This window comes from Vanacampus margaritifer, chromosome 7, assembly GCF_051991255.1.
Source record: "Vanacampus margaritifer isolate UIUO_Vmar chromosome 7, RoL_Vmar_1.0, whole genome shotgun sequence".
Classification (NCBI taxonomy): domain Eukaryota; kingdom Metazoa; phylum Chordata; class Actinopteri; order Syngnathiformes; family Syngnathidae; genus Vanacampus; species Vanacampus margaritifer.
The window spans coordinates 10020301-10042358 of NC_135438.1; the positions used below are offsets into that span (position 1 = coordinate 10020301).

Sequence of the window (22058 nt, forward strand, 5' to 3'; positions counted from 1 at the left end):
ACGCACACGCAACCAACGCATGTACGTTGAGAACCCCAAATTTAAGCCCTGTGTTAACTCAAGCATGGGAAAAACAGAGGTGGCCAAAGTACTCACACTCTGTACTTAAGTAGAAATGCAGATACATATGTAAAAAAGTTTGTCCTTAAATACATTTAACATACATGAAGATAATAGTTGAAAACATGCTAAGACTTTAAACCATTTGCTACTAAATTGTGGCGATATAGCATTAAACTGTTTTTCACCATTTCTTGTTTCCTTATTTTGGGGGGCTAAAAGAGCGCCCAGTGATGCTCTTGTGCCTCAGGCATGAGTCGCCCCCTCCCCCACTGTATAAGAACTAGAGCTGCCAAGTAACTTAATTGGGCAACCAGTCGGCAGTCACATTATGTCCCCACCAATGACTTCAAGTTGGCTTGTGTGCTTATTTTACGATTATAGTCCACAATATTATTATTCAGTGAGCCTCCTAACAGGATTTTCATCACATAAGCTACCATCTTTTTCATAGTGCATGTATACTGCCATCTACAGTAATTCCCCCTCCATTGCAGCGGTTGCAATAAATTTAATCCACGTATAGAAATACTCACTAGGCAAATTTTCATGGCATTTACGACAATTTTTAAGGCCTTTAAACATGCTTTGACAAACACATAAAGTAAACTAACATATTTATAATTTCACATTATACATCAATAATCATGCCCAAAGACTTGAAATAGACATTCATTTGTCAAAAGCAGAATTAAAGCAGATGACATTTAGTCATTTTCAACCAAAACTAGGCTGTGCTAAAATACTTCCTGTTTCATTCTTCTTTCAATTCACACCATCTCACACTAAATAAGTATGCCGCCATCCAGTGGTCGGGAGTGGATTTACACACAATGCAGTTAAAAACCAAATAGAATTAACTGTTAAAAAAATAAATGAATGAATCCACATATAGAAATACTCTCTAGGCAATTTTTTTATAGTATTTACAACACTTTTTTTTTCTAAGGTCTTTAAACACGCTTTTACAAACACACTTACAGTAAACAATACTGGGGGATTTTTCCAAACTAACAAATTTGTAATTCACATTATACATCAATAATCATGGCCAAAGGCATGAAAGTGGCCTACAGTAGTCAAAAGCAGGATTATCGAAGGTGACATTTAGTAATTTTCAACAAAAACTAGGCTGTGCTGAAATACTTCCTGTTTTATTCTTCTTTCAATTCACACCATCTCACACTAAATAAGTATGCCGCCATCCAGTGGTCGGGAGTGGATTTACACACAATGCAGTTAAAAACCAAATAGAATTAACTGTTAAAAAATAAATGAATGAATCCACATATAGAAATACTCTCTAGGCAATTTTTTTTATAGTATTTACAACACTTTTTTTTTTTAAGGTCTTTAAACACGCTTTTACAAACACACTTACAGTAAACAATACTGGGGGATTTTTCCAAACTAACAAATTTGTAATTCACATTATACATCAATAATTATGGCCAAAGACATGAAATGGGCCTACAGTAGTCAAAAGCAGGATTATCGAAGGTGACATTTAGTAATTTTCAACAAAAACTAGGCTGTGCTGAAATACTTCCTATTTTATTCTTCTTTCAATTCACACCATCTCAGACTAAATACGTTTGCCGCCATCCAGTGGTCGGTGGTGGATTTACACACAATGTAGTTAAACCAAATGATTAACTATTAATAAAAATCGGTACAATCTCGGGGTAGGGGCGGTTACTGTACAATCACTTGAGATTTTTTTTTACATTGGGTCGTCATCCACAGAGCTTGAAAAAGGAAACAAGCCTATATTATATACAAAGTAAGTAGTAGAAGTTATTTATATCCAGAAAAATAAATACTCAATAAAATTATAAGCACCTAAAAAAAATCGACTTAACTACAGTCACAGAGTGTGTGTCCTTTGTTTCTTCCCACCACTGAAAAAAAAAAAACAGACAAAGGCAGAAAGTTTGACCAACTTGCCTGTCGCCTTTTGTGAGTTGCGACACACAAGAGACAGTAGGTGACAGACACAATCGCAGATGCTTGTTCGCCAGGCTCCCCTCACCTAGCAGCTTGTCTCTCTTGTTCGCCGTGCCAAATTGCAAACGCCATCGAATGGTAGCCGACCAGACAGACAGCGGAGGCTAGTGTGCGTCTACGTGCGCATGTGCGTGCGCGTGGCTGGCTGGCTGGCTGGTTGACGAATGTCTCCAGGAGGTGTTTTGTGGCCATTTGGGAATCGGAGGGGAGATCCTCTGACAAGCTCCAAGCTACGGAGGAGAACCCCACCCACGGCCGGGCTACGCCGCTGATTGATTACACCTCACTGACAACCAATCAAAAAGTGGAACAATCACAGTGTGTGTTTGTATGTGGCTCTTTCCTACCTCAGCGGTTTTGTGAGGCAGCGGCAGGTGTAAAAATATACAAACGTACAGTGACTGAGGAAAGTGTGTTTTCTTAGTTGGCTGATGTATCAAGTGAACGGGGCCAGATGTTGCACAATAGCCTACCACAGGAGAACGTCACAGCTATTTTCTGTGTCAGGACAATTATAGGCCTGAGCGGCAAAATTATACATAATGGCCGCAGCTTAGTTTGAGCATATGTCTTATTATAGGTTAGCATGGAATACACTGTATGTCGTTCTGTGCGTTGCACTGTATGTTTATTATCTCTGCTGAAAACAATAGAATATCCGATTGCAGTTTAACCCAGCGTTTGCTGATTTTCCTTCCTGTTCCTGTCCGCTTCCTGGTCATCTCCGCAGGGAGCCCCCGTGCCTCAGCCTCGGCCCTGCACTTCCCCTCTTCCTCAATCATCCAGCAGTCCAGCCCTTATTTCACCCACCCCACCATACGCTACCACCACCACCAGGACCCGCTTAAGGAGTTTGTGCAGTTTGTGTGCACCGACGGCACAGGACAGCCGAGCGCGCAGGTAAGTGATGGGCGGGGATGGGATTCATGACGGGTATAAGCAAGAAGACGGATGGGGTCATGCTGAGGGGGAGGGGCTTCAATGATATATCATAAGAGTTCTCTTTTGAGTTGGGTTGGAGTCGAACATTCATTTTCTCATCAGTTATGACAAATGCGTTACACAACGTTATGGTAGGACAAATTTTTTTTTAAAGAAAATATATCATTCTAACATTATGTGACAACAGCGTTTCGGAACGGAAAGATGTGAAAATGGGTGTCAAACTGGAAGTTTCCAAAAAAAAAAAAACAGCATTTATCTTGGAAAATTGAGGGCATACAAGGAGTGCACTGCTTGGCTGCAACCAGCAGAGGCGCTGATGATGCGACTTTGCTGTCGAAAAGAGGACAACATGGCGTCAGCTGTGGAATGTTGCGCTACAACTGCACAGGCCTCCACAAACTATTCACTCATCCCATTAAAAATATTTCAAAAGAGGACAATCAAGTAATTGGTTGTTAGCCAACCAAGGTAATATAACAAGCTGTAGCAAACTACTACTACTGCATATTATTATTATTATTATGTAATCAGTCATTATTGCAGGTCAATGTATGATGTTTGTTTTGACAACATCGTTTTTTTTTACAAGTCCCGTCCCCTCCACACACAAAAAATAAAAAGTAAAAATCCAGCTGCAGCAAAAAATACATATGACGAGATAAAAGAATGAAAAAGTCCTACTTTTTCTTTCAACACCGACCTTGTCCTTAAACCGGATGCCAAGGCTGGTGTTGTGGTCAGAGCCGCTGTGACCCCACTGTGTCATGGGAGGATGCAGTAAATGTAGCTCATGCAAGAGAAAAAAGATCAGGCTGAGTTAGCAGCAAACCCACAGAGGGTCAAATTTAACTTTGTTTAGAAGCGCTCCATAAACGGCCATGGAAACACTTGGAAAATTACAGTCGCATTCCAGCTGTCATTCTACGTGAGGCAGCTGGACTCCGAACAATGAGACTAAATCTCTTACAGGGAACGTTGTATTTATTTATTTTTTTTTGCACAAAACATGCTGCAGGATTAAGATAAAGTGCATAAGCACCGTTCTTCTATGGAACATCCTTAGATGCCCCATAAGTATTTATTTATTATTTGTTTTTTGTTTCAATTTATAAATAATAACAAAAAATAAAAAATATTCATAACCTGTTCAGAAAGGATGTGAACCAAATTCATTTTATACATTTAGTAGGGGTGTCAGGTGATTAAAAATTTTAATCGTAATTAATCGCATGGCTTCAATAGTTAACTCACGATTAATCACAAATTTTATATCTGTTCTAAATGTATAATGCAAATTTACAATGAAATATTTCCAAAGTTTTCAAAGTACCACTGAGTCTTTGGTATGACCCAGCCAGGGATTGAACCCACAACCTCCCCAGTCTCAGGGCGGACACGTTACCACTAGTCCACTGAGCTGGTATATGTCATACATCATACTCTTATTAACATAAAAGTGGAAAATAATTTAAACTGGTAGAAATATGGCTGCATCTTTTAGTCATAATTTCTAAAATTGAGTTAAAATTAAAAAGATGCGATATTGATTTGTGTTGAGGTCATTTTTCTGCCACTAGATGGCATAATTGTATTTGTAAGGCGACGGCTCAGTGCATTTTTCTTTTCTAATTAAGAGCTATCTAATCTTTAACATGAAGTCACTTGTGAAATTCTGCACATTTTAAAAATTGTAAAATACAACTTTTCTCCGGTCTCCACAAATCTAGGCATTATTATAACATTTATTACTGCTGAATTTTGACATGCGTTGCGACAGGAATTTCCCCCAGTTCAGGCTTTCCAAGTAAGGGGTGGTTATTAAAAAAAATGGTGGCGTTATAGGAACTTTAAATGAACTGAAAATGAACGCACTAATTTTGCCGCCCCTTGTATTTGGCCATCGTTGCTTGCTGATGTGCACTGCGTTCACTAACAACAACAAGGCTGCTGAGCTACTTTTCAAAAGCAGTCAGCCTTGTCAACTTAGCAATTTGTATGATATTTTTTTGGACCCACCAAAGCAGTGATTCACCGTTTCTGGAAACATTTGACCTGAGATATGCTTCCAAGCTGCTAATATGGTGCCTTGCCTCACATTGTAAATTATTCTGGGAATCCCCATGTTTTGACTCACGGATCCCAATTGAGTTTGAGGACCACTGCTCTAATATACATGCATAATATAATGTTGCTCGGACTGTACATCCGTACTGTAAACTTGGCCTTCATGGTTTGACCACAGACCCCATATGTGGTGCACGTACACTTCCGCAATCTCCTCACATGATGACATCACTAATTGAGAAAACGACCATTGCACTATGACAACACCTTGTCTACTTCCTTCCTTGTGAAAAGATGTTCTACACCTTTTTTTCTTTTCTTACGTATTCCATTCTTTTTGGCTAGACTGGTTGATCGTTTTACTGTTCGGTTTTACGTGTGTGTGTGTTTGTGTGTATCTCCTTGCTCTAGTGTGTAAGGTGCGTACTTGTCCTCGTGTGTGTGCGCTGTTGCCACCTATGGGTCAGCGGGTGCGTGTTGGTTGTCACTTTGGTGTGGTGTGCCTGGCTCCCCTATCTGATGTCGGGCGGGGCGGTAGGGCGCGTCCCGTCCTGCTCACGCTGTCTATATGGTCCGTCTGCAGCCTAATGGAGGTGGCCAGAGCAAAATGCCGGGCTCCTTCCTGCTGCCCCCGCCACCCCCGGTGGCACGCCCCGTGCCCCTCCCCATGCCCGACTCTAAAACCATCAGCACGCCCACCGACGGTGGACTCAGCTCACCCGCATCTCCGTGTAAGTCACTCCCACTACCCCCCCACCCACCCCCTTTTACGGCTCCCCAGTCTCCCCGCAGAATTAGCATAGACGCCAAAACCAAATTGTCAGTTTTTTTTTTAGTTGATTTCAATTTATTCCCCAATTGGCTCACAGGAGTCATTGGATTTGGACCTAAAATCTCAAATGAAATCACACACACTACGTAGTTTGATGGCTTGAGCCGCTTCCACTAAGATGGGAAACGGCTCCAACTCTCAGCAGCCCCTGGAGTTACACCATTCGAAGGAACCACAGTAGAAGGTCCAAAACGATTCGAGGCCACGCCTTCGCCATACCAGAGGTCCTCTTTCCATCACTTGTGTATCCCTTCCTCTCTCTCTCCCTCGCTCTGAGCTTCAGCGTCGCTTCCTCTGCTCGTGTCTTTGCGTTCATTCCCTTCACCGTCTTGCATTTGAGCTCCTCTCGCTCTCTAGTGTTGCTTTTCATGCTTGCGCCGCAAGAGGCACTGTGGTACCCCCCCCCTTTTTTTTCTCATTGGCTTTGTTGGGTTGTGTAGTTTGCGGGGAAAGGGGGGCGGGGGGGGTCATAGCCCCCGTGCACGTCGCTTCTGTAGCCAAAAAGCTTTTGATCGACACAAGGCCCCGCATGTCTGCCTCGTGATAAACCCCTTTCTCTCATTTTTAAAAAAAAAAAAAATTTTTTTGCTTTCTTTGCTTTATTTGATATATTCTCAGCTCTTTTCCCCTTTGTTTCTCTTTTTTTTTTCCTTTGTAGGGGAACAAAATTAGGGCAGTTGGCGTGGACTCCAAAAAAAACAACATAAAAAGAAAACTAAAGACCACCGTGCCCCAATTTAGCGCACTCAATCCCCTTGTCACTTTCACACAGATCTCACAAATAATTAAGAACGACAAACAACATCAAACTCACAATGTATGGAGAGCGACCTAAACAGGAAGGATGAGGTTTAGTCGTACCATGGGGAAGCAAGGGGAGAAGAGTGTTGAGGCGTTGCTTGGTCGCACTCACACAGGTGCGCTGAAAGAGTCGGGCCATGGGAGAGGCACTCCAGGAGGGGGCGCCGGACGGAGCACCCGGGGCACCTTCTTATCCGTTTTTTGTTTTGTCTTTCTCTCCTCCTGTCCTGTCATCCTCTCCCCCCCCCCCCCCACCTTCCTCCCGTTCTCTGCTCTCTCCAATTGACACGCCACTGGATTATTTATTTATATTGCCATATAAATAAATAGCACCCCCTTTTTCACCCTTTTGGTTCTCACTCCGGTGGCTGTTGTCACATTTGGGTTTTCCTTCCACCTCGAATTCTCAGATATTGCAAGTGCGGTTTTGAACGCATTCCATTTTTTTTAAACGCCGCACTCACTGTCTGTCATGCCCTGTCACTGTGAACCCCCCACCCAGCCATCCGCACCCCCCCCCCCCCCCCCGCCGACTACCTCCCTCAAGTCACTTCCGCTCGGCCACGCTGGAGTCCAGTGAACACAACTGCCCTAAATTTGATCCTGTGACATCAGCACCCGGTGTCACCCGCTCCTCTTCAAGCCGCTAAACGTAAACGGAGCGTCACTCGCCACCGGTGATGAATCCGGTTCTTCTGCCGGTCGCCCTATTATTATGTCGACAGTGGGTCCTCAGTGGTTTTGTATGATTACGGGCCCAGGGGCTGCTGAGGATCATTAGTGACTTATTTGAAATGGCTTCCTCATGTTAGCACTCTTCATTACAGACTCGACATCCCCTGCGTAACCACAGATTACATGGCTAAGTGAAGGGAAACAACAATTAAGTTGCCCGCAACACGAACAAATCATCCCGTATGACTAAGCGAGCGTCAGTCTCACCGGCCCTTACTGTCTTTTCCCAATAGTTCATTTGACAGCGATCCATTGCCACGCACTTAAACTGACTAAATTCTTCGAGCGATGATGATGAGAGCGCCAAACTCTAGTGTGAGCTCGGTGTGTATGTGTTTGTGTCAAAGCATGTACACACTTGTCTCTCTCTGTTTGTAGCATACTCCACGCCAGGCTCCACAGCTCCCAACCGGTTTGTCGGCATCGGAACACGGGACAACTTTCTGAATATCCCCCAGCAGACTCAGGTACCCTGCCAGCCTCCCTCATCCGACTAACACCCACCCGTCCACCTCTGTCGCCTCTGTCTCCTCATCGCTCGCTTCAAGCATGCACACTGCGACACTTGTGTGTGTGTGTGTGTGTGTGTCAACAAAAATGCACCCGCGCGGCTTTCCGAGGGACAAGCGGGCCATTCACGGCCGTGAGGATATCATTAGTTGTGACCCAAATCAAGAGGCTGCATTCAAAGGCGGCCCCAATTGGATAACGCTTTCCTTTTTCACACTATTTCAAATGAGCATGACAACAGTCTGGCTCCAGGATTGTTATTCTTTATTTTAACCCTGGAGAACCCACGGGGTCAAATTTGGCCCCTATAAATTCTGCTACTCAAATAACAAAGACCATATTATTTTATTTTTTATTTTATTTTTTTTTACAAATTTAACTTCAAAAGTCCAGAGTGCCACTTCTGACCCCTGCATGGGGCCATCTAGTGGATGAATATTGCACTTACATGAGCCAGAGTGGTGGTGACAAGATGGCTGGCAACATGTTGTTTTGTTGAGCTGGAAATCAATCCAAACAAAACCATCTTCTCAGCAAACAATCAGATGGTAATTTTTTTTTTTTTTTTGTTTATCTATTTCATATCATGTTGCAGAATGCCGAGGAGTATGTTTTATATATATATTTTGATAAATTAGCAACTCTGAGCTAGTTCAAAAAACAAGGGTTAAAATTGAAAAAAAAAAACATATATTTTGGTGTTCAGTGAACTTAGAGCAGTCATTTAATGTATAATTCATAATTTTCCAAAGAAGAAAAGGGTTCTTGGGTTCTCCAGGGTTAAACAAATTGGGCATGAAAAAGCAGATACTGTATCACTAACCTACACTTTAGTCATAATTACAGTATCTCTACCGATGAAACCAAATAACCCATCCTCGCCATTGTACTGGCTTTTCACTTATTTGGACATGTAGCACATCAAAATTTAAAATTCCTTTCATGAGGCTAATATTGCTAATTGACGTAAAAGGGAAGGGTTGAAACATTTAAAGCAACCAGGAAGTCTTCTACAGGCAGCGTCATGCATTAGAAACAAAAGTATTTACTTCAAAATCATTCACTGCCATTGACGGGCGAAAGACGTCAAATTTGATCTGTACGGAATTTGTACGGAAAGTCAAAGCAGACAATTGAAGTGCTCCGAACTGGTAGAGAGACACAACTGCCCGTGCTAAACGTTCAGATCGGCGCTTTACCATTGAAGTGCTGTAGCTTCCGTTAGCATCTTCTACAGCTAACGCTAATGTTGGAAAAGCAACGTGAGCATCAAAGCAAGACACAAGTTAACAGAAGTTGTACGTACTGTCAGATCTTAATTGCATTAAATGTGCGTGATAATTGAGGTGTTGTCCAAAATTTGACATGCCAGAATTTCTCATCTTGATTTGTTCCCTTTTGTACAATGACCTTAAAATCTGCCCCAATTGTAGCCAGTGAATCAACCGATTTGTAATCAAACTTGAATCTAGCATTATTTTGTCCTGTTTAATAGCGTAGTCGTGCTTCTCTGGGGCGTTTCCCAACCTTTACCGAACAAAGGCACATATAAGACATTAAAAAAAAACTCGCATCACACTAAACAAAAATGTCAAAAAAATAGTGGACAATTTGTGGTCAAATATCCATTACTTGAAGCCTTATAGCACCTTAAAATTTATGTTCATTTTGCTAGCCTTTGCACTGTTAGCATTTAGCTAGCAGTTGATATAAAGTGTGATGTTTGGTTAAATACACATCATGTAATTATCCTTTTGTAATGTTTAAACGTCAACGAGCAATTAATCAGCAATGTATCTCAAACAACTTTTAAGTCCAGATACCACTTAATGCTTAAAAGATAATCACTATACATTAACTCATTCACTGCCATTGACGGCTATAGACGTAAAAAATTCATTTCAACTATTTCTACTAATTAAAAAAAAAATCCACTTTTGTTAACTAGAGTATGAAAAAGTAGAATTTTTTATTGTATTTTATATTTAGAACAGATATAAAATTTATGATTAATCGTGAGTTAACAATTGAAGTCATGCGATTAATTACAATTAAAAAATTTAACGCGATTAAAAAAAGATTATTAAAAATTGGGGGCGTCAGGCAATTATAATTTCTAATCGTAATTAATTACATGACTTCATTAGTTAACTCTCGATTAATCACAAATTTTATCTGTTCTAAATGTACAATAAAAAAATTCTAGGTTTTCATACTCTTGTTAACAAAAGTGGAAAAAAAATGTTAAACTAATTGAAATAGTTCCAAAGAATTTTTGACGTCTATAACCGTCAACGGCAGTGAATGAGTTAATTGTACCTTCTGCCATCTTGTGGAAGAACGTTTAGTCATGCTCCCTGCCGCTTTATGTCAGCAGAGTAGATAGATGAACAAAGATCATTTGTAATAAACAAATAAGAATTTTCCAACCAAGAGTGAAATGAGATGATGTCCATCGGCGCACATCTGGAGGGTGCAGCCTCCGAATTGGGCCGCAGCCACCTCACCATCAACACGATCCGTTTCCGTGCGGTTTCAGTCAGCCACCTCCAAGACTTGCCGGCATAGTTGTTATGAATTGGAATGGAATTGTGTGTGATCTGTTCAAAGATCTGAATGTTCTCATTTCACTGAGCCGGCTTTGATGTCCATGCGTTCACAGCACTTTTTTTTTGTGGAGCCGAATGATTAGCTCAGACGCGGTGCTTGTTTGAATTGACATCATGGCTTTCCACATCCAAGCCATTGCTGTGAAATGCCCGCAGGGGTGTGTTACAACCGGCTTGATATTGGTCATCGGCCCACCTACATTGATGCGTTTTTGCGCTGGTACGAAGGCCTTAAGTTTCAGTACCGGTTTACAGTTTCTGTTCCTACGGTAGCTTCCCCGCCGTGAATGTAAACAGCGCCAGTTAGTTAGAACCGGAGCCAGTGTTGATTTATCTCCACAAGGCCCCACAGTGTGTATTAGAGCAGCGTGTGAGGCCACTAGCACACTACATTGTGGTTTTCGTCTTGGCTGCGCTCCGCCGCTGGGTTGCAGTGTCTTGGGCCTCCTCCATCACCAACACAACTTTTCTCATTAGGGTCTAACCGCACCTGCCTGCAGCCAACTCTACTCTGCCGTCCTCCCTACGCACACATGGAAGCAATCTGCACTCCCCCCCCCCCCCCGACTCACCCCCTCCCAGCTCCGCTCGGCTGCCACGGCACAGCCACCCCCCCCCCCCCCCCGTGTTTTCCGGCTCCCCACCTGCACCGCTCTTCCACAGATGCAGCCCCTGGCACAGAGGGGACATTCAAAACCCGTCCAAATGTGTCTGAGCATGCATCGAACACACGCATGAACACGTAACCCCGTGCCAAAACTCTTGCCCCTCGTTCCCCCCCCCTCCTGACGACAGCTTACATCTGTTCTAGAGATCTTATTATCCTCTACATTCGCTTGTCCAACGTTTAAGAAGAAAAAAAAAAATCTTCACTCGAGCACATTTTTCACCACAGCTCAGGTTTTCGTATCAAGTGGTCCTGAGCCTTGTAGTCCTAACAAGACGTATGACCAAAAAACGTCAGATTTCCTCCATTTAGCTTTGTGCAGCTGTGTTGTACGATTATGGTCAAATTGCTAATCGTGATTATTTTGGATCAATATTGTCAACATGAATTAGTTACGCATGCTAGTGAAAACATATGTATTTTTAAAAACTAAAACTTTAAAATAAATCAATTTTTTTTTTTGGGGGGGGGGGGGTAAATGACAAACAATAGAAAAAATAAATATATTTACCCCCAAAAATAAATTTACCACGGGTAACTGAATAACTATGCTAAAAATAAATAAAAGTCCAGACATCAGATTTTGATTCCTTTCAAACTTCTCACCATGATTTGTGATTCGCTCTCGCCTGCTTGTTATTTAGGCAGTTTAATGAAGTCTTAACCATGCATTCACCCACTGGTGACTAACTGACTACTGGTCAAAGCTTAATAGTTAAAATAATTGTTGCGGCTAAAATTGTTGTTACAATTAAAATTTAAATTATTGTGCATGTGGCTCAAATTTGGTGGCATCCTAACCAAAATGGTGGACTTCCTGTGTCCTTTCAGTAGAGTAAGACCAATACGTTGGGGGGTTCCAGAGCCAGTACCGATTATTAGTACTCAAGAAGGCCGTTAACTGATATTTGCAGCCAATATTTATTTTTGACATACAAACTTAAACTCTTATTTTTATTAAATTCCTTTTAAGCATTTTTTTTTAAAATTTGCAAAATATTTGAGTTTTTTCCTTTTATTTTATATATCGTAGTCAATAGACATCCTTGTTTTAAAATTCTAACAAAATATTCAGGGACTTTTCAGGGACATTAGCATGTCCTTAAAAAATAATAATAGATACTTAAACAAGCTCCCTTTTGTTTTCAGTAAGCAAAGTTTTCCCAAATTAAATTTCAGATTAAAACAGAAGGCGCACATAGTTCGCAAGGTCATCAACATCTCTTATGAATTAAATGAAAACTTTTAAATTCATCTATTGTTGACTGTATAGTTTTTCAAAAAGGCCGATGCTGATATTTGTCGAAATCGGCGCTGAGAATCGACCGGGCTTGTTAGAAAACAGCGAAAAGTACTGAAACATTGTACAGTTGAATGCGCATTCAAAAGATTTGAGAAGGTGAAATAGAGTTCACCTTTCAAGTTTATACTGCATTTTAGGCACATCTTGTAATTTCTCTCAAAAACCTACTATGCCTAACTTTGTGTGAGTCCTGTCCACCTCTAGGCCTGAGTCAGAAAAAAAAAGTGGTCTGAGGAGCTCTCTGGTGGTGAAACGTGAGCGGTGCAGGCAGAGCAATATCAGAGAAGAGGAAGGTGGCCAAAAAAAAAAAAAAAAAAAGCCAGGGACAGAACACTAGGGGGAGAAAAAAAAAGAGCAAGGGAGTTAGTTTAAGCTCACTGCACTCCACAGTCACGTCCCGGCTGTCTGGTTGCTCCTGGCAACCAGACATGATGTCATAGGCTGTTGGACTTGGACGAGCGAGGGGTGGGGGGGGGGGCCTGGGGTCATTTTCCTCTGCCAAGGATTACACGGGGAGGCTGATTACATGGAGAGGAAGAGAGTAGGGGGTTAATGGAAGTGCAAGCCAAGAGGAAGAATCGGCTACAGGCGCAAAAGAATCAGGGTGCGCGAAGAAGAGGGGACGATTGGTGAAACTTTGGAGGGGTTCGAACACAACTGCGTGACAACACGGCGGCTTGATTTGCTGCGCTTCCTGGGTCGAGGCCTGTGGAATGTGAGCAGGAGCCAAGACGCATCAGCCTGTGCCAAAACTTTCTCTGAGAGGGGTTTTCACCCCAGTCTTGTTTAATAACGCCACAAAACTTTTTATCAGTAGTTTGAAATTGGATCCACTTTTCAGTACAATACAAGAATTGCTGGCCTGATATTTATAGATGTGAACCCGCACAAGTGTTTTTAATGAGAAAAGGCCTTGAGTCAGCGCTCTTTAAAAGTTGACATTATTCCTTTTTTCGCTTTTTTTTTTTGGACTGTGTAGTACCTCTAGTTCAGCAAATATTAAAAACAGACATCAGACAGTGCCACCTTGTGGTCAAAAAATATCTTAGCGATTCTTTTGCAGTAGAGTAGATGATTTTACAAAAATTGAAATGTGAACATAAAATGAAACATGTTTAGTGTTATTAATAACTAGTTTGCTTATAATTATCCAACATTTATTTAACAAAATAAATACATTTAAAAATAATTTTGAATAAATACATCATTTAAACTCACTGATTTTAGGAGGAAAAAAAACTATATTAATGCAGAAAAACCTTATAGGACTCTTTGTAATATGTGTTAAATCTACATGGACACCACAATTTGTCCACAAGGCCTGATTGATTCATATTTAGAAATATGTATATTCAGTTAATCCATTCATTAGTCCAACTGACACTAAAAAAATAAAAATAAATTTGCACCAAACCACACATCCATTCTGGTTGCGGGTCTTCATCGCCGTCTGCTTGGGTCCCTTGTAAGGCGCTATTTACTTTCAAAGCTATTCTTATTATATTTCCTCTTTTTGCTTTTCACTGTGACGCCATCACAGCAAAGGAAAAACAAAACAATGACGACTTGATATGCTGACTAAACTGAAGTCTTGCACGACACCAGGTTTTTTTACTGAGTTTTAGTACAACGGTTTGAAATTGAAATATTTCAAATTGTACCACACATTTGGAGGCTGTGCTGTCAATACTTGTTTATTTTGCGGGTGTTCCGTGCAGTTCAGAAATTCCTACCTGTGAAGGCGACTCATGCCTAATTGTCTGCCTTTTCTCCTCCACAGTCGTGGTTCCTCTGACATGGTCTCGACGAATCAACAGCTAAAATGGTGTCATGAAAATTGGAGATAAAAAATGATCAAGAGCAGACTGCTGACACTAAAAAAGGTTTCTCTCTGGCCCACATTGTACAAAGTACGACTACAGACCCCTCCCCCCCATATGGCCCCACCCCACGTGGCCACTCCCATCCAACCCAATTTGAACTGGAACGTTCGTACCCCCCCCCCCCCCCCTCGGAAATGCAGGAGGCCTCCATAAGATGGAGTGGACAGACTCAGAACGCCAGGCGGAAGACGAGGAACTGTCGCACGCTCATCAAGGAAATGTTGGACAGGAAACACAAATATGGCAACCTGGCTATTGACCAATTTTTACATTTGTGGTTTCTTTGTTTTCTTTTTTAAATCACTTTTTTTTTTTTTTTTAAATCATTTTGTCATCGCCACCACGAAACTCCACGCATTGGCTCGGGAGGTTAAAAAAAAACAAAATGGCAGTCAGTGATCGCCACTTAAATTGCACGTTGTGATCTCAAAGATCCCGGCGACGCCCACCTTGATGACCACCACTTGGGTTCGAGACCACACACGCAGCCACATCCCTGCGCCCGCCCCCCACCTTCTTACGCACCTCATTCGCTCAGCCCTGAAGACCCATTGATATGCGATTGGCCAATCCGGTGACGCCATCAGATGGTGTGACACGTATGCACTAAGTGGCTGGTCTTTTTTTTTTTTACCTGTTTAAGTATCAGGGCGCCATTTTTATTTTTTTTTGTCGGGGAGGAGAAGAAACGTTAGCCAGTTGAAAGCGTTTGAAAACACTAAAGGCTGCATGTGCTCTTTCATCCCCTCACCTATGCACTATTAATTCTCATTCAGGATGAACAGAATTGCACATGGACGGCCACGAGGGCGATGAGGGAGGCCGAGGAGGCGTGACAGAGATGTGGCTGGTGTGTGTCCAGGTCGAGTTTAACCCCTCAAGTGCACCACACACACGCACTCACGCACGCACACACACACACATTTGCAACCATCTTCCCTAAAATAGTTTGTCACACAGCCACTCATCTTTTTATTAGAATTAGGGATGGGCACAATAAGTCGATTAATTGAAGCTTTTGAGGCAACTGCGGTGATCCGCAATATAGACAGAACACGTTTAAGCATTAAAACCCCTTCATTTTGTTAAAGGTGCTTTTTAAAGTACTACTTGCCTGTTCTTGCTGGCACCGTTAAGGCAAGGCAAGGCATTTTAACTGTGAAGTAAAGAATTAAAAAATAAATAGTAGCTCACTAAAATTACTGAGAGAAAGCACAATCCAAAAACGAAATTTGGGGACTTTTTCTTTTTTTCTACGAAATTTGGATTTTAAAAATAAAACGTAGTTTTGTGGATGGATTTTTTTGTAAACCTGTGTTTAAATTTATTTTACACTTTCTTAGCAGTGTATTCCATTTGTGTGCGGCATAACGGCTAAATGCCGCTTCACCGTGTTTGCTTTGACAAATTGACCCCATTCTGCAGAGCCCTACTGTGTTCATATTCAATTGGCATTTATTTTTTTAATGCATTCAGGAGCTAAATTAAAGAGGCCCGAACCCGTATTGCAGGGGAGCGCTGTAGTTTGCTGTGTAAGGAAGTAGAAGATTTGAAGCGAGGCTAATGTACATCCAACTCCTCTTGGCTTTGAAACGGAAATTCAGAACGACTATCCTATCTTAAAATGAAATGAAAAACTCAATTCAAGGAAAAGTAGACCTACGCCCATCCCTGTTCAAAATGTATTTTATTTTACAGACACACAGCATGAGCTTCATATTATTAGCTTTCATTTAGCTTGTAGATGTTTTTTTTTCTTGTGTTCTCCTCTTTTATCGGCAGTTTTTTTTTTTTCTTTTTTGGTTTTGTTCCACTCGGATCGTTTTGCATGTCATAACACTTTTTTTCCCGCCGTAGTTCTTATATAGCACGCTTCGGACCAGGCCCGGATTTCAAGTGAGTAGATGTCAACTAAACAGTGAAAAAATTCTCAAAATCTCTCGCGCGTAAGGACAGCACGGTAACACCAGCTCATCACACACAATCCCCTGCGTTGCTTCACCCCATAGTCCTGTCAAAGGAAAACACACACAAACACACATCAACACTAACACTTGTCATATATTGATAAAGGGAAGCCTTTAAATTTGGTTCTCCAAAATGCCTTTGTTCATATTTTCCCAAGCATTTGAGATTTCTCCAAATTGACATTTTGTTACATGTAAACTGTTCACGTTGCGAATTTGCATCACGACATAATCCGACATCAAAAGCCGACATCAAAAAATAACTGGACTGCCTCGCTTGTTGGTTCTGTTTTGCGAAGACCGAGATAGCTAACATTAGCGCTACAGTATATCACGACTATGAACAGTCATATGTGAAAGTGCCTCTGTACTCCCTTCATGCAATTAGTATTCAACTTCAGGTTCTTTTCCGAAGGCGAAGAACATTTTGGCCTCCGCCAGGGTTTCCTAATTCGGCACTTCGGGTTGTCGAATATTGGTAGAATCAATTATTCTATTCCAGCAACGAGATGACATTTTATTTTGAATTTTAGTGTATTACAAAACCAATTGTTTATTTTAGCGATTAAAAAGAACAATTAAGCAATATCTTGCCAACCTTTTAGTTACTGGTTTGGTCATTGTTTTGAAAGTAAAAGCAGATGTTTGTTTTTTTTACACTTGGCAATTAATTGATTATACTGACACTTCTGATTGCATTCAAGTGACATAAATCAATGATAAAGAACGAAACAACAACCCCGAATCGAGAAATTGTGCCTGTTTGATGATCTATAGCATCATCCTTTTATTCCGACAGTAAAATCCCATCCCGCAATTTGGGAAACCCGGGCCTGGACACATCTTTGAGAAGACTGCAAACATGCTTTTGTAAAGACAGACAGAAAGAGAGAGAGATGTTATACATATATATTTATGATCTACGCATGCTCCTTTTGAACTTTTTGCTCCGCGATCTAGTGGGCAGTCTAGTTATTTTCTGAAAGCACCTCACCTTCCCTTTGCAGTCCGAAAACCCCAAACGACACCACACACATGTGCAGCAGCGCAGCGTTCTAATACCTTTAGATAAACGTCAACAAATTTTGACTGTAGGATTGAAGAAGAAGAAGAAGAAGAAGAGAAAAAAAAGTGTTTTTTTTTTTTTTTTTGATGGAAAGTATTATTATTGAGAACTATGTGTCGATTGAGCCACGTGCAATGCATTGGGTAGATCATTGTGTTTGTCTGTTAGAGATTTTTAAGAAAGCTACGAGAAAAGAGAAAAAAAAATGTATTTGTCGCAAGTCCATAAGCTCCGGGACTCTAAACTTCGAGGGCCATGATGATTAAAAAAAAAAAAAAAAAAAAAAAAACAATCCTAGTCTTTGTAAGTCGGGGGTTTTGTTTTTATTTCCTTTGTCTCTTTTTTTTTTTTTTATGTTTCTGTGTAATCATTTGTTTATTAAAAAAAAAAAATGCGGGAGGGCTGAAGGAAAACAAATTACACAACTTCGCTATCATCAAGTGAAAACTGGTGCTCCTTAAACACTATCAATTCCATTCACAACTATTAGAAACGAATGGTCATGAACAAAAAAAAAAAAAGCAGCATTACTCCTCTTCTATCGCTCTCTCTCTCTCTCTCTCTCTCACTATTTGTATTCTTCTTCTATTGAGTGGGGGGAGAGGTTCCCGATCCCCAAAAGCAAAATTGACTGCCAAATCAAGAAAAGCAGGCAACTTTTTACCCGAGCGCTGCCTAGAACTCACCAGCAGAAACCCCCAAACATTGGCCTAAATCCAAAAAGAAGCGACGGCTAAAAGTAGAACACGGCCAAACAAACGCCACGAGAACATTTGATCCTTGGGCAGCGATGTGAGCCTCTCCCCTGTTGACACCCCCCCCCCCCCCCACCGCCCCCACCAACCCGCCTCTGTAAATGACTCTTCTAGTGCTTGTGCTGTAGTGTATAGTTTCCCAGCAGTTAAAGGTTGTCCCTTAAAAGTGCCTTTTGTTCACAGACTCCATTTTGTAATCCAATAATTTTGTTTTTTTCGTTATCCCCGAGTGCCGCGCTCGAGCACAAGTGTACCCTTTCCAAAATGAACCATGATCGTCCCCTCCCTTCTCTTCCTTATCTCCATGCTGAAATCTGCATACAGATATCAAAAGTATCAATTAGTTCTTTCTTGATAAATGACGGCAAAAAAAAAAAAGTGTCATTGTTCCACTCCCCCCCCCCCCTGTCTCCACTGTCTATTTTCTCTTCGACACTCGAGTAGTTTGTAACTGTGTGTCTGTCACTCTCGCTCACTGGCTCGCTCTCTCCCGCTGAAGGGCGGGACCTAAAAAAAAAAAAAATGATTACTGAGAAACTTTTTTTTGTCTGAGCAGAATGCAGTTAGCTCACATGTTATTCTTGTCTGTATGCTTCATATTGTATCTCGCCATACCCATCACTTCTGCTTCTCCATTCAACAGCTAATGTACGTGAACAAATGACGCTGACGGGCTTTTGGGGGTGTCCTTGGGTGGGTTTTTAGGAAGGGATGAGCGGGCTTGGGGGGGGGGGGGGCGGGGGGGTGGGGGGTTTCGGTGGATGGAGAAAGCTGAATTAACCGCTTGGGGATGTTGGAACAGGGGCTGCTCGGACTAGGATAAGAGTTTGCTCTTTTGTTTTGGTTATTTATTGTTTGGCTTTGTTTTACTTCCCCCTTTTTTGTTTCCACGAAATTTGGATGATTATTTTTTTTTTTTTTATATATTTGCTTATCAGGGTATGCTGTGTTTAAAAGCTCTTTGAGGACAGGAAGCCTTGGACTTAAAATGAAAGCTACAAGCACCTTATTGCCGGACTTATCCTGCATGAGGTTGAAGGGAAGGGGGTGGGCTTGCATTTTCACAACAATTTTTCCACAAAGGAATTTCTGCTAAGTATTATCGTTAATGGCGGGTTTTACACAGTAAAACTCTCAGCAGTATTAACTACTTAAAACACACCGGCCGACTGTTCCCCCCCACTATTTGTCCCCTTCTGCCTCACCTCATGCTGGAAAGCTCCAGGTCTGTGTTCTCTCGTTTAGTTTGTTTTCTTAAGCGTGTATGGTTACTGGTGTACTAGGCAGCAGCCTCCCCTCCCCTCCCACCACCACCACCATCACCCTCCTTTTAGTCCCAGCTCCTCTGCGCCTCTGTCTACGCACCACTTCTTTGTGAGAACACCCCCAGAGCTCTAGGTGAAATGCATGTGTTAATTACAGTTTCTTTTCCATAAGAAGAAAAACGCAGTTTGAGAAGAGCAGCACCTGATTGAATAAAAAGGATGTTCTTGACTGTATCGGTGGGCGTCATGTGTCTTTATTTCTAGTGCAGCTGAACAGAAACACTTTAGACGACTAAATGTCATTCATGAGCATGATAGATTCTATGCATTGTCTTTGGTGAGAATGTCGCCCCTACCAACATGGCCGCCACATAGACACGCTGGTTGACTGACCGCTGGATCTCTACCTTTACCACTCCACTAATCACATGTCACTCTCGCATACGGGCCCACAGATAGGCAGAAGCAAAAACAGCCTGGCTAACCGATGTGCCTATGTGGCGGCCTTGTTAACGTTTCCATCAAAAATATGTGTTGACATTGAAAATCAGTTGTAACTTGCTCATTTCATGCAGTTGACTTTTTGTCAATGCCAAAAGCTGTGCTACGTATCAATACAAAACTAGGTGCGGGTAAAAATTGTAATTCCATTTTTTCATAGAGCTATATTTGAATGCAGAAATATCAATACAAAACAGAATAATAATTATCCAAATATTAAACACAGTGGAAGTTCACACAAACAAACAAAGCGCAATCTTGGTAACCACATGGACGTCGAGAAGTTTCACTGATGACTCCAGACCAAAAAACTAAGAGAGCGCCAAGGAAGAGCAACGTTCCTGTCCCAATTTCTTCTCCTTCTCAGGATGCAGAAAATATGTACGTATTGAAGGCTGTATATTAAAAATCCATACTTTTTCGTGTCCAAAATCAAATGATGAGATAAGACATTAACAGAGTCCCTGCGCAAGGATGATTTATTTCAGAGAATTCTCCGGTCACAGCAATACTGAACATCACGTATGAGGTGGAATTTCAGAGTGCCCATGTGCCCCATCTTTTGCGGAATCCAGCTTTTAAAGAATCGAGTTTTGAAAGTAAAACGCCCCTTCTCCTCCTACTAAGAATGAGTAGAACAGATTGGTTAACACTCAATATGTTACATAATATTATTTTCATACACAGACTGCAGCTGTATTCATCTCTAGACAAAATGTACTTTCAGGGCACCTCTCGTACTTCTTCCCATCTCACAAACAAGTTGAACTCGACAGCTCCTAATGTAGTATAGTTGTAGGAGTGCGCGCTCTCTCTCTCAAACAGAATGTGTTTTCGCACAGAACACTGAGAAGGAACTTCTAGACCAAACAATGTGTACCAGCTTAGGTTAAGGTCAAATTATACTGAGTTCAACACTATTTTACCTACTTCACATCTATAAAACATTTCAACATGGTTAATATATGAAATAAAGAATTAAAATGTTAATAATGTATAACAGTATGTACGTGATTTAGCTTTTTAAATATCATTTTGTATGTTAAACCATTACAATATATTTTTTAAGGATTCATATTGTGCCACAAAATCTGCAAAAATGAATTTATAATCAGGACCGTGTCTGGCTCTTTCTCTCCTTTTCTTCCAGAGAAATTAGGTCACCAACCCAGAGGTGGGTAGTAACAAGCTACATTTACTCTGTTACATTCATTTGAGTAACTTTTTGAACAAAAATGTACTTCTAAGAGTAGTTTTACCACATAGTACTTATTACTTTTACTTGAGTAGATGTGTGAGGAAGTAACGCTACTTTATATTGGGCTACACTAGAATCGTTATAAATTAGATTTACCGTAATTTCATGTAAACGCTCCACTTGACTGACTGTAGGAGCATTTCTGCGGACTCTAGTGATGTGACGTTCACAAACGATTCGAGTATTTTGAACGGCTCTTCAATGTGACGATGGGAACCAAGTCTTTAGAAGAGACACGGGGAAAAAAAGAGGACACTGCTCATTGCGCATGCCTGCTTTAGCACCATGGCAGAAGTTAGAACACAAAGAGCGCAAAAAGTGATTTGTTTATTTTTATTTGATGATTTAAAGATGCCAGCATTTCCACATAATTGTATGTTTTTGTCTATCTAATGACTGTTTTAAAAAAAAATCAGTCTTACTTGAGTATTCTTTTCAGCAAATACTGTTTTACGTGTACTTGAGTGGGTTTTTTGATGACTACTTTTTACTTTTACTTGAGAAATATCATTTTGAAATAACACTACTCTTACTTGAGTACATTTTTTGGCTACTCTACCCACCTATTCCTAGAGATAGCTGCATGAGCATTTTTTTTTTAATTAAGGATTTTTTTTTAGCCTGGAACCCAGCTCTCTGCCTCCTTGACCTCCAACTTCACTGGACCCTGACGATTTTGCCCCTCCTAGCTTAGCATCACCGAAGGCACGCAACTCAAAAGGGGCGTGTCGTAAGTACCCCAGTGGTTATGCTGGTGTATAACTTTATTTTCTGTTATTTGATTATCACACGGTGTATTTTAGCATTTTCTTGTGTGTATTAATGTGGTA

At 41.2% G+C, this 22058-nt stretch overlaps 1 protein-coding gene across 16 annotated transcripts in view; it reads left to right on the forward strand.

Annotated features, from left to right (window-relative positions):
- Positions 1-19703, forward strand: part of nfixa (nuclear factor I/Xa) — a 142062-nt gene extending 122359 nt beyond the window's left edge. For 11 of the 16 annotated variants that reach the window (XM_077571955.1, XM_077571959.1, XM_077571957.1 and 8 more), the window contains 4 exons: positions 2798-2967; positions 5660-5807; positions 7823-7911; positions 14314-19703. In XM_077571955.1, the coding sequence (XP_077428081.1) occupies positions 2798-2967; positions 5660-5807; positions 7823-7911; positions 14314-14328 (422 nt within the window). In that variant the 3' untranslated portion in view covers positions 14329-19703. The remainder of the gene's footprint in view (positions 1-2797; positions 2968-5659; positions 5808-7822; positions 7912-14313) is intronic. The other 5 variants (XM_077571962.1, XM_077571961.1, XM_077571960.1 and 2 more) reach the window with 2 other exon arrangements.
- Positions 19704-22058: the final 2355 nt, after the last annotated feature.